This window comes from Arachis stenosperma, chromosome 3, assembly GCF_014773155.1.
Source record: "Arachis stenosperma cultivar V10309 chromosome 3, arast.V10309.gnm1.PFL2, whole genome shotgun sequence".
Classification (NCBI taxonomy): domain Eukaryota; kingdom Viridiplantae; phylum Streptophyta; class Magnoliopsida; order Fabales; family Fabaceae; genus Arachis; species Arachis stenosperma.
Genome location: NC_080379.1, coordinates 5,685,763 through 5,699,360, shown reverse-complemented (window position 1 = coordinate 5,699,360; position 13,598 = coordinate 5,685,763). Strand labels below are relative to the sequence as shown.

Sequence of the window (13,598 nt, the reverse complement as noted above, 5' to 3'; positions counted from 1 at the left end):
CATTAATTTAATTTGAAATCCTTCAAAATAATGAAGTGGAATCCGTTGGAAGCATTTAGGCATTTTATTTGCTTCATGGATTCGAATAAGGCATGGAAACATTCATCAACATTGGGCTTGGTAGCAATAGATTTCATTTTGGCCCAATCATAATTCAGCTTTACTTTGTTGATTATAATCTTTAAAATCAAAGCTGAACAAAATTCACACTTGGGCTTTGCAACATTTCTTTTGTTTTTGTTCGGCCCAAATAATAATTCAGCTTTATAGCATGAGAAGCATGTAGCAAGGCTAGTTGGGCTTAATCCAGAATTTTATTTTCGGCCCAACACAAAAATCTGCACAACAAAATTATTAATTAAGCAAATATGAGTTGAGATCAAATTAATAATTTTGTAATTAAATATTTAATAATGTTTGTTCATCATCAAAATTAAATAAGAGTTTTCCAAACTCATCAATCTCCCCCTTGATGACAAACATTATTAAAATTGAAATGGAAAGAAATTTAAAGATTGAGTATGAGTACTCCCTTTAAGGATTGAATTTCTCCCCCTTTCAGATTATCACATGGCTCCCCCTTGATGTATGCTATTTTACCAAGGGAAGCACTAAACCTGTGACATTTAATCAAGCTTCAAGTAACAATGTTATTTAGCAAATTTTATGATGATAAATGCTTGATCTATGAGCAGTTTTAATTGATAATCAAAACTCATTTGATATCATAAATTGATTTACTGCTCAATGTATTACAAACATCAAAAATATCCAAACATTTTCCTGTTTAATATATCAGAGCAAAACAACATGAAGGAAAATATTTGTAGAGCAAAATAAGGCAGTTTTTGATACTTTATACAATTTAAAGGAACTGCCAAAAATATCAAGCATGTTAACCAGGATGAAACAGAATATTCAATACAATCATGCATATTCATCAAGGTTAATTAACAACCAGTCACTCATTCATTTCCAAAGCATTATAAAACAGTAGCATCAATTATAATGAGGCAAGAGCAGTTTCAATGCTATCATCAAGCATCAAAATATATCTTTTAACAAGGGTGATCATGAATTTTCGACAGAAAATTTCATCCCCTGTTTTTCAGATTTCAATTTTCAGCTTTTCTCCCCCTTTTGTCATCAAGGGGCACCTGCACAAAACATGAAGAATACCACAAAATAACCATAATAACAAAGAAACAACAAAAAAATAACAGGAGTGTATCAAAGTATCACAGAGCAGGGAGTTTTAAGTTATGCTCATACAAAAAAACAGATTGAGCCTAATAGAGCCAATATCAAGTAAAAGAAAAGAGTCATTAATCATCAGACAAATTATAATCAGAGTCTGCAACATCTTCTTCACTGCCAGCGCCCAGATCCTTTTCCAAGTTTTCCAGCATCATACCCACTCGCTCTTTACATCTCCCCCAGGCACGTTCATTTTCATAGGCTAGCTTTCGAGCAGCCCTATGGAATTGAATCATGAGAGTAGACATATTAGAAAATTCGGTGAGGATTTCCCTTGTTGACTCGGTTGCTTTAGAGGATTCAAACTGGCTTTCAAGGTCACTGTCCATTGGCATTGATTTCTTACTCTTTGTTCCTTTTACAGCACCACCGCCTTTGATCATAGAAATTTTGTTCTCCACAGTCTCATTTGTTAAATCTACCTTATAGTACTCAAAAATACACGTGAAAAACATTCCATAAGGTAAATTAGCCTTTTTGGTACTTCTTACACAGTCCCACATATGTCTGATCATGAGATAAGCAAATGAAATAGGAGAAGAAGTAACAAGGGCAAAAATTATTAAGGAATCAGATACAGTTACCCTATTGTGAGAACCACTTTGTGGAGTTAAAATGTGGGTAGTGATGCGATGCAGCAATGAGTTGGTTGGTCCAAGAGCTTTGTGAGTAGGAACAGTGCCATCTAATCCAGACATGTTTGCACAGATATGGGAGAGAACTTGCTTGTAAGTAATCCCAACATGATCATCCCATTTGTCACTCATGTATACCCTCGGTCCCTCGTCCGTGTAACCAAGGGCAGCACTGATGGTTTCAGTGTTCAGAGCCATATGCACACGTTTCACATAAGAGTGAAGAGTACCATCAATCAGTCTGAGATTCGCATAAAATTGCCTAACCAATTTTGGATATACCATTTTGTGAGTGTGTAGCAGTGGAGACTATTTGATGTTATCAAACAGGGGTTGCAAAATAATTCCTTTGGCTGACAGTTGATCAAGATTCACTAAGTAGGAGGGACAGATATGCCTCTTTTCCAGAACTTCTTGATGGAATTCATAAAATGCACATGTCAGGAATCTGGATGGATCATAGTGAGAATGTGGCTTGTGAAACTTGTTCTTGAATTCCAGTGACTCAAGATTTGCTGGTTCCCTAGTTTCATGCAACACGAAACCTTTGGGTTTCTGAGAGCTTCTGCCTGAAGTGTGTGGTGTAGCCTTCTTTGGTGATCGCGGCGGTGGAGAAGGAACGGGTGAGGTTTGAGACGATTCTTCTTCAACACTGGGCTCCTTGTTTTTGCCACGGCCAGAACTCTTGTGAGCAATCTTCTTTCTCATTGTGGGTGTTTGTTTGACAGATTGAGAAGGAGAGGAAGAAGATGTAGAGTGAATGTGAATATGAGTGTGAGTTTGTGGAGTGAACGGTTTTTGAGAGAGATTGATTCTTCCACTCTTTCTTGATGCAGTTTTCTTTTTCATTATGGGGAGGGAGATAATGGGGGTGGAAGAAGAAAGGTTGGCCGAAGGTGGAGAGTGGAGGGAGGTTAAGGAAGCAATAAATGTTGATTGGAGAGAGATGATGGGGGGTGGTTAATAGTCATAATGCACGGTTATTAACCAAAGCGGTTTCCCAAAAATTTGAAAGGAGAGTTCCTTGAATCAAGGTATTAGTTGAAAAGGAAGGATTTGATTTGACATTATCCCTTTTTCAACTAGATATGATAGGATAACTTTGAGATTTGATTTTCAAAAATAATTAACAAAATGGTCAGAGATGGGTCAAAGGAATTTTGTGGGGCCCATAGGAATTTTGTTTCTGCGCAGTCTCCCCCTCAAGCATAGCTCTCCTATCATGCATTTATTTTTATCTCATCTATTCCTGCGAGATAAAATTGAACAGAGTCAGATATTCACAGATTTTCAACATGATTTAAATCAATCATTCCCAAGCTTTTCCTCAACAAACAGAATCTATCTTCACAGAGGGGTTTTGTAAAAATATCAGCAAGTTGTTCTTCAGATTTTACAAATTGAATATCAATAGTACCCTTTTGCACATGTTCTCTAATAAAATGATATTTAATTTCAATGTGCTTTGTTCTAGAGTGCAGAACAGGATTTTTGGAGATATTTATTGCACTCATGTTATCACAAAATAAGGGTATGCTATTGATTTTTAATTTGTAATATTCCAATTGAGTTTTTAACCAAATTAATTGTGAACAACAAGCAGATGCGAATATATATTCTGCTTCAACTGTGGATAGAGCCACTGTGGCTTGTTTCTTGCTTGACCACATGTTGAGTGAGCTTCCAAGGAAGCAACACATGCCCGAGGTGCTTCTTCTATCCACTCGATTTCCCGCATAATCTGCATCACAAAACCCTACTGCACAAAAATCATCAGATTTTGGATACCACAAGCCATAATCACATGTTCCCTTAATATACCTAATGATGCGTTTAACAGCCGTTAAATGGGATTCTTTTGGGTGAGATTGAAATCTTGAACATACACCCACACTTTGAACAATATCCGGTCTAGAGGAGGTAAGATACATTAGTGAACCGATCATTCCCCTATACCGTGTCTCATCCACATCTAGGCCATCATCATCTTTTTCAAGTTTATTGTTTGGATGCATTGGAGTTCCCATTGGTTTGGAATTTTCTAAGCCAAATTTCTTTATTAATTCTTTTGCATACTTGCCTTGGTGAATAAAAGTACCACTAGGAGTTTGTTTAATTTGGAGGCCAAGAAAGAAAGTAAGCTCTCCCATTAAACTCATCTCAAACTCACTAGTCATGAGTTTTCCAAACTCTTCACACAAGGATTCATTGGCCGATCCAAACACAATATCATCCACATAAACTTGAACAAGAAGGATATCATCATTAGAAACTTTAATGAACAAAGTAGTGTCGGTGGTTCCCCTTTGAAAATGATTTTCTAATAAGAAGGCACTAAGCCTTTCATACCAAGCTCTAGGAGCTTGTCTAAGGCCATAAAGAGCCTTTGAAAGTTTAAAAACATGATTAGGAAAATCTTTATGTTCAAAACCGGGGGGTTGAGCCACATACACTTCTCTATCAATAAAGCCATTAAGGAAAGCACATTTAACATCCATTTGAAACATTTTGAAACCCTTATGGGCAGCATAGGCAAGAAGCAACCTAATTGCTTCCATTCTAGCTACCGGAGCAAAAGACTCATCAAAATCAATTCCCTCTTCTTGATCGTAACCTTGGGCCACTAATCTAGCCTTGTTACGAACAACTTGTCCATCCTCACCAAGTTTATTTTTAAATACCCACTTAGTACCCGTTACCTTCTTACCATCCGGATGAGGTACTAATGTCCAAACCTCATTCTTGTCAAATTGAGCAAGTTTCTCTTGCATGGCCTTGACCCATGATGGATCTTCAAGAGCTTGTTTGACATTGTTAGGCTCCATTTGTGACAAGAGAGCAAAATTGTTTGGTTCGGTTTGCCTTTTGGTGGAGGATCTTGTGGTTATACCTTGAGAAGGATCACCAATGATGAAGTCATGAGGATAACCCCTCATGGATTTCCATTCTCTAGGCTTTCGGACAGGTGTTGAGCTTTGATGATCTTCTGGTGGTCTCACTGTTTCAGTTGCTCGTGCCTGCTCAGGAGACAAAATGGAAGATTCTCCTTCGATCTGACGAGACAAAACTGGGCTGACAGATTCTTCATTTTGCACAGATTTGGGATTTTCTTTATTTGTTCCATCTTCTTCACAATCTGATTCATTATCCTTTACAGTACTGGGAATTAAGTTAGAATTACAAAAAGTAACATGTATGGATTCCTCTATGGTTCTATGTTCTTTGAGATAAACTCTATAGGCCTTGCTTGTGGTGGAATATCCAACAAACATTCCTTCATAGGATTTTGGATCAAATTTTCCAAGGTTTTTCTTATTGTTAAGTACAAAGCATTTGCATCCAAAAACATGAAAGTACTTAAGATTTGGAGGGGTTCCTTTCCATAGCTCATAAGGAGTTTTCTTTAACCCTTTTCTAATGATTGTTCTATTCAAGATATAACATGCTGTGTTCACAGCTTCAGCCCATAAAAATTTAGGAATTTCATTCTCACATAGCATTGCCCTAGTCATTTCTTGAAGGCTTCGATTCCTTCTTTCAACCACCCCATTTTGTTGGGGGGTTCTAGGGCATGAAAAATTATGAGAAATCCCTAAGTCATCACAGAATTTTTCAAAATCTTGATTTTCAAATTCTCTTCCGTGATCACTTCTCAAATGGGCAATTTTCAAATCCTTTTTATTTTGAATTTTCTTACAAAGGGTGGAGAAGGCATAAAATGCATCATTCTTATGAGCAAGGAAAAGTACCCAACCAAATCTAGAGTAATCATCTACCACCACAAGACCATAGTGTTTACCTCCTAAACTTTGAGTTCTAGTAGGACCAAAAAGATCAATATGTAACATTTCTAATGGCCTTTTGGTTGAAATTCCATCTTTTGATTTAAAAGAGGATTTTACTTGTTTACCCAATTGGCATCCATTACAAGTAAGATCTTTATCAAACTTGATGTTTGGAATTCCTCTAACCAAATTCCTTTTGACTAGCTTAGAAATTTGGTACATGCTAGCATGACCCAACTTTCTATGCCAAAACCATTTTTCAGATTCAAGAGAGGCGAAGCATGTTACATTTTGTTCCTTTAAATCCTCAAGAGTTAATCCATACACATTATTACATCTTTTAGCTTCAAATAGAATATCCCCAGTTTTCTCACAAACTACTAAGCAAACAAGTTTCTTAAAAATAACTTCAAATCCCAAATCACACAATTGACTAACACTAAGCAAGTTATGTTTCAAGCTATGTACAAGAAGGACATCATTTATACAAGATGAAAAATTTTTACCCACTTTCCCAACAGCCACTATTTTTCCTTTTGCATCATCACCGAATGTGACAAATCCTCCATCATATTCATCAAGCTTTATGAAGAAGGTTGTCTTCCCGGTCATATGCCTAGAGCATCCGCTATCCATGTACCACATATTTTCTTTCTTCTTGGATGCTAGGCATACCTACAAAATAAACTCAAGTGACCTTAGGTATCCAAATTTTCTTGGATCCTTTCACGTTAAACCATCTTTTATGTCCCAAATCATTGTAATCAAAAACAACTTTGTAAACTTTGTCACCAATCATTCTTTCACCAAAGAAACATTGAATTGGAAAATGACCACTTCGGTTACACAGTCTACAAAATCTTGGAGTTGCAGTTTTGTTAAAGTGAGTTGGGTCTTGATATTTTACATCATTTGAAGATGAAGCAATATTTTCAAAATGTGATTTTTCAGATTTATAAAATCCCAACCCAGCTTTATCATAAAGAGGTTTTTGACTAGCCAAGATTTGGTTCAAATTTTCAGAACTTTGGGTGAACTTAGCTAAGTCATCTTTAAGTCTTTTAACCTCTTTGAGCAACTCTTCATTTTGCTTAAAACAGTTCACATATGCAAGAACAGAATGGTCACTTTCACAGCTTCTAACTTGGGCTTTTAACTGTTTATTTTCTTCCACAAGATCACAAGCAGTTTCGGCCTCTCTTAGTTTTTCTTTGAGAAAATCATTTTCAGCTTTAAGAATGAAATTTTGTTGTTCAAGATCTTGATTCTCAGTTAGAAAACATCTTATTTTTTCAGAAAGGTGATCTATCATAAGATGAAGGTCTTCAGTGTTAGAGTTTTGAAAGGATACCTGTTCTACCTCATTTGCCATGAGACAAGGCTGTGACTTAGTCTCAGATTCTTCATCATCATCATCTGAGTCATTTTCCAAATCTTCCCATGAAGCCATCAGTCCCTTTTTCTTTTCCCTTTTTGGCTTTTCTTCCCTTTTTAACTTGGGACAATCAGATTTGAAATGCCCATTTTCCTTGCAATTGTAACAGATTACTTTGCTAAGGTCCTTCTTCATCTTCCTTGAGCTGCTGCCTTTGCCTCTGAGTTTCACCATTTTCCTGAATTTTTTTGCAAACAACACAAACTCATTTTCAGAAGAATTATCACTGGATTCATCATCCAGAGGGTTAGTCACAGAAGAAAAAGCAATTCCTTTCTTTTTTGAGTCTTTTTTCAAATAACTGTTTTCAAAAGCTATAAGATTTCCTCTCAAATCATCAAGTGTCATGGAATCAAGATTACTGCTTTCAGAAATAATTAAAGCTTTTGTTTCCCACTCTTTAGTGAGACATCTCAGCACTCTTCTCACAAGCACAGAATCAGAATGTGTAATTCCCAGAACATCTAAGCCAACAATGATAGTGTTGAACTGTTCGAACAGCTCATCAATGGATTCTCATTCCTTCATTGTAAACATTTCATATTCTCTGTTCAACATATCTGTTCGAGTCTTCTTTACAATAGTGGTTCCTTCATGAGTGATTTGTAGCTTGTCCCAGATTTCCTTTGCCGTTGTGCATCGTGATACCCGTTGGTACTCCTCAAAGCTGATAGCACAGTTGAGCAGGTTTACTGCCTTGGCATTTAATTCTACCTTCTTCCTATCTTCCTCGGTCCATCTTGCTTCTGGTTTGAGAGAGACTACCCCTTCAGCACTTGTGATTATTGGAAATTGAGGCCCTTCAAGAATAATTTTCCAAAGTCTGTAATCTACAGCTTGTACAAATATCTTCATCCTTTCCTTCCAATAGGTATAATTTTTCCCATTGAAAAGAGGAGGTCTGTTGCTTGATTGTCCTTCGGTCAGATTATAGGACACCACATTTGCGCCACTGTTTTTCGCCATTAGGATCTTTACTCCAAGCTGCAAAGCTTGATCTCTTTGAGACCAAGCTCTGATACCAATTGATGGTTTCAGTGGCTAAGAGAAGGGGGGGTTGAATCTTAGCCCCTTTTTGCTTGCTAACACTTGCTGGACTTAGAAGAGACTTTTCTGTTTTTATCTCGTCCCTAGCCACGAGACATTTTCATTTTGTCTCGTCACTTGACACGAGACATTTTTGATATTTCATCTGAACAGTAAAAATATAATTGAAGTAGGAAGAAAGAGAGAAGATTACACCCAGATATATCCTGGTTCAGCTGCTAAGTGCAGTGCAGCCTACATCCAGTCTCCATCACAACAATGATGGAATTTCACTATAATCATCCAGATTACAACTTGTAAAGTGCTAACCCAACTTACAAGGGGATTCCCACAGAATCATGAAACACAACACAGATGTACAAAGAAACTCTAAGACATCTATGGCTTTTTCTTTTAATTTTGCACTCTCTGCCTTTTTCCGCTCTATGGCTTTTTCATACAAACCTCACTGTTTGCCTTTTTCCATGAGACTCAAGACATGACAAAATTAAACAGAAAAATACTAAACAGAAAACATTGAAGGAGAAGAGAACTGCTAGCTTAGGTAGCTCTGAGAACTCTGTGCCTTGCACTCTCAAATCTTACTCCTTGAATCAAACCATGACTGTTCACCTCTTTTATAGAGAAGTGAAGCCTTCACAGTTGAAACACAAACCCGAGCTCAGCTTCTTTTTTCCTTCAACAAAACCGGTTCGGCCATACAGAGAGAAGAGGTAACTCATGCAAAAACCAACATGCAAATACCTCTAGTCCTTCCTTGGTCATCACTCTTCATCAATCCGAGCGCTCCATCCTTGGCTTCCTCTCCAAGATGGATTTCTGGCCCTTGATGCTTCATGATGATGATGACTTCATCTGCTTCAATCTCTGCCTTCAACCATCACTTCGCCACTCTAGCTACTCCCTGTGGTGGTTGAGCAGAATCAAAGACAAGCCATGCCTCCAAAGATCTTCCTTGCTGGCCGAATCTTTATCCTTCTTTTTGAGTATGAAGGATCCGAGATTACCTCACCAAATCTTACCTCATTTGGTGAAAATCTCAGCCCCAGTATACTTTTATTTTTCTTTTTCGTGCCATCAACTCGATGGTCTTTAGCCTTGCTTTTCTTTCCTTTTGGTAGCTCCAAGTAGCTTCCATGGCTTCCTGTGTAATAACCGAAGAAAGAAGAGGAAAGGGATGAGAGAGAAGAGAGAAAATATTCAATGGATTTGAACAATAATCAATGAACAAAGAGAGAGAGAGTAAAAGTTAATTCAAGTTTCCCACTTCCCTTTGTTGAGTAGCGTGTAGTGTCATAATAGCCATCAAATCAATCTTCTCTCTCTTTCTTATGTTTCCAATGCATTAATTTAATTTGAAATCCTTCAAAATAATGAAGTGGAATCCGTTGGAAGCATTTAGGCATTTTATTTGCTTCATGGATTCGAATAAGGCATGGAAACATCCATCAACATTGGGCTTGGTAGCAATAGATTTCATTTTGGCCCAATCATAATTCAACTTTACTTTGTTGATTATAATCTTTAAAATCAAAGCTGAACAAAATTCACACTTGGGCTTTGCAACATTTCTTTTGTTTTTGTTCGGCCCAAATAATAATTCAGCTTTATAGCATGAGAAGCATGTAGCAAGGCTAGTTGGGCTTAATCCAGAATTTCATTTTCGGCCCAACACAAAAATCTGCACAACAAAATTATTAATCAAGCAAATATGAGTTGAGATCAAATTAATAATTTTGTAATTAAATATTTAATAATGTTTGTTCATCATCAAAATTAAATAAGAGTTTTCCAAACTCATCACCAACATATTTATTGTATTTTTAAATTGAATTTACGAAAAAAATACTTTAATTATTTTTGCGTTTTATACTTTTTATATTATTTTATAATACTTTATATATAATTGTATTTTAATATCGTTAAAATTATACTTCTTTCAATATGCTATTCATTGTTCCTTTTTTAATAACTTAAAAAAAATTAATGTAATCAATTTTTTTAACTAATTATTAACTATAATTTACTAACACTGCAGAGAACATCTCTTCATGTAATTGTGAAGAGAAATATGATGAACAAATTCAAGCATTTGTTACAAGCAGGAAAAGTCTATACTATAAAAAATTTAAAAATAGAAGACGCAAATGAGTTGTATAGACCAATTAAACGTACAATAAAAACAAACTTTTTACTCATAACTGTTGTGAAAGAAATTAAAGATTCAATTTTGAACATTTCTCAACACTATTTTTAATTTACATCACTTGAGATTCTGTGACAGGGTGGGTCAAAGAAAAATATTAACAGGTAATTTCACTTTATACTATTTCAATTATTCTTATTAAAAATAACTTATTCAAAAAAAATTCTATACATTTTTGTTCTTTTTATTGTAGATGTCGTTGAAAAATTGCATGCACATTAAAAGATTAAAGAGAAAGAAAATCATACAAATTCAAGACACATCTTCGGAAAAAGAACATACATGCAAAGATAGAACAAATAACACAATAGAAAGTGCATACAACTTAACAATTCATAAATAATATGTCTTCACAAGAACGAACCTACAATAGAAAGAAGAAAGCAACAATTCTAATGATAACTAATAAAGAAACTGGAGGACGAGCGCCACATAAGAAGACTAAGTCTATCAGCTAAAACAAATTCAAAAATCAAACCACTAAGGATGTGTTTGGCAAATGCATTAGAAGGGAAGACTTATGTTTAGGTTTCTTGAAAGCTTTCAACTTTTGGTTTGACATTTTTTTTTATAAATGCAGAAGTGATTTTGTTACTAAAACCACGTTTACAAGAAGCAACCATTTCTAACTTCTGCGTTTTTTTAACGGGTTTTTAGCCATGAATACTAAATATTTATTTATCTTTTATCAACTTTATCCTTTATGTATGTTATTGTATTATTTATAGAATTCTTTTTATTTATATTTATATGAGTTCTGTTTTTTTATTATTTATTATTTTTATTTTTTTTGTCAACTGTTTGTTTGACATTATATACTTTTATAATTGTGATTTTTGTGTATTATGTTTGTTATTATCTTTTTATAATATGATTTATTGATCCTATTAGGTAAAGTAAATTAAACAAAAAATTAAACGTAAATAATAATACTAGTAAAAAATTATAGCACACTAAAAAAGAATACTAACAATACTAAAAATATACTATGTAAAAAACATCATCCAAAACTTTTAAATTTATTTCAATCACTGCAAAGTAAATTTTAATTTTTTATTATTTTTAGTACTCTCTTCTATAATTGTAATTCTCGTATACTATCTTTTAGTGTAATTTTTTTTTATGATATAGATTATGATTTCATTAAAAAAGATAAATTAAATAAAAAATTAATCATAGATAATAATAAAATCATAAACGTTAAATTTCAATAATATTAAGAATAAGATTATTGAGAGTATTAGAATAAAAGTACGATGTAAAAAAAATACTAAATTAACATTCTCACATTAATACTTAAAAAATGTAATATATTTGATTAAATATAAATATATATCTGAAATTTATATTTTTTATTTTTATTTAAGAATATATTTTGTCTATTTTTATATGTTATTTTTATTTTAGTAAGTAAATATTAATTTTATTATAAAATTAACTAATAAGATCTATTCAAACAATATTTATTTTATTATAATCCATTTTGATACAAAAATTGTCAAATATAAATCACTTTAACACAAACTTACTTTTTATCAAAATTAAGTTTGCAAAATCAATTTTATACAAACTCCCATTTGTAAACTGTAATCCAAACATACACTAAATAAAAATATCACTTTGTACAACTCCAACATTTAAATCTTTTGTACTACAAATTATTTTAAACAAAACACCTTTTAAATTTAACTTTAATTTACACATATTTAATTTAATTCTACAAAACATAGCCATTTTAAATATTTATTATATACTATCATTAATAGATGTGTGGGTCTCATTCTAGTTAACATAACAATAAATCAATCATCAAGTCCTTAATTCTATAGGTGCATACTTTTTTCAGCCATTTTAAAAATATTGAATTCAAAACTAAATATTCAATTATATTTTATTTATTTCACATCATATAATTCTATAAATTAAGCTAAAAAATTTCCTAAAAACATTGGTTAATTTTTTGTTACAATATCCTTAACTATATCGTCGATAAGTTTTTATTGGTCTTTTTAGGATATATTCATATACTATATAGTAAAAGAAAAGAATCATCACATGCATGTAAATATGAAATATGAAGTCTCAGTTATTATTGTTATTGTTGTTGTTGTTCTGAAATTTAGCAAATTGATAACAAAAATGGTTAATAATAAAAGCAACTAAAGGATTCAACCAACAATGGGTATACTTACATTTCAGACATTACACATTATTAAGGGTTTTTGGAAGAAAAACTTCTAAATTTGTAAGAATAAATATTCAGGGGAATTTAGATGTTGAAAACATTGAGGCCAGGTAGCTAATATCTCCCAAAATTCAGCTCCAATTTCAATTGTTAGTTAATATACACTATTTTTTGAAGAACATATGTAACTTGCAAAACAATAGCAGTCTAGAAATATTTATTGATAAAATGTATCAATCCATTGAAATTGTGAGCGAGAAATTTCTAATATTTACATCTTTCACATCTCACTGAGATGCTAATTTCCACTACAAAAGAAGGTTAAAAAGAAATTTCTAGTGCCTTCTGTACAAAAGTGTCTCTCAACTAGCCTATGTGAGTTTCCTTTAATATTACTTATAATCCATTCAAGCCAGAAGTGATGAGGTCCATGAAAGCTTCCTCTTTGCAAGGAATAGTGAGACCTCCCATTGGATGATCATATCCAAATTCTTCTTCTGCTTGGCTTAGTAACTCTTGAAACAAAGGTTGATTTAAATATGAAATTGGAATCACAAACCGCTTCATTTTGTCTCCAACATAGACTGCAAGATAGCCTTTTGGAACTTCCACAGCTTTGGAAGATTCTTGGCTAACAGCAGATGATGCTCTTCTAATAGCTGGTAAGCGAAAGCCCATTGTTTTATGTTGCTTCACACAAACAACAATAAAAATGATCTCAAAGTGTGTAAAGAAGAATGATTGTTGCTATTGATTTGTGTTGCTTGAGAATGGCATAGTGATTGGTGAGTATATATAGATATAACAGATACATGTTATGTGGAGGTAGTTCTCTTCAGAAATGAATGGTTAATGTAGTATTTGATGGGGTCTAGGGAGAGACAATGGCAAATGAGATCACATGGTATTGTCTTGTCTTCAATGAGGTTTCTTGCCAACATAGTTTTATCTTCAGAAAGAGACTTTTAGAGACTGAGGCCAATATAATGCAAATAAAGCCATGGCCTACTTGTTATGCTATAGACAGGCTCAAAACATATCACTTAGG

At 33.7% G+C, this 13,598-nt stretch overlaps 1 protein-coding gene across 1 annotated transcript; it reads right to left on the bottom strand.

Annotated features, from left to right (window-relative positions):
• Positions 1-12,761: 12,761 nt before the first annotated feature.
• Positions 12,762-13,302, bottom strand: LOC130968246 (auxin-induced protein X10A-like). Its single transcript, XM_057893422.1, has one exon. The coding sequence runs from the start codon at positions 13,226-13,228 to the stop codon at positions 12,947-12,949; it is 282 nt and encodes a 93-aa protein (XP_057749405.1). The 5' UTR covers positions 13,229-13,302; the 3' UTR covers positions 12,762-12,946.
• Positions 13,303-13,598: the final 296 nt, after the last annotated feature.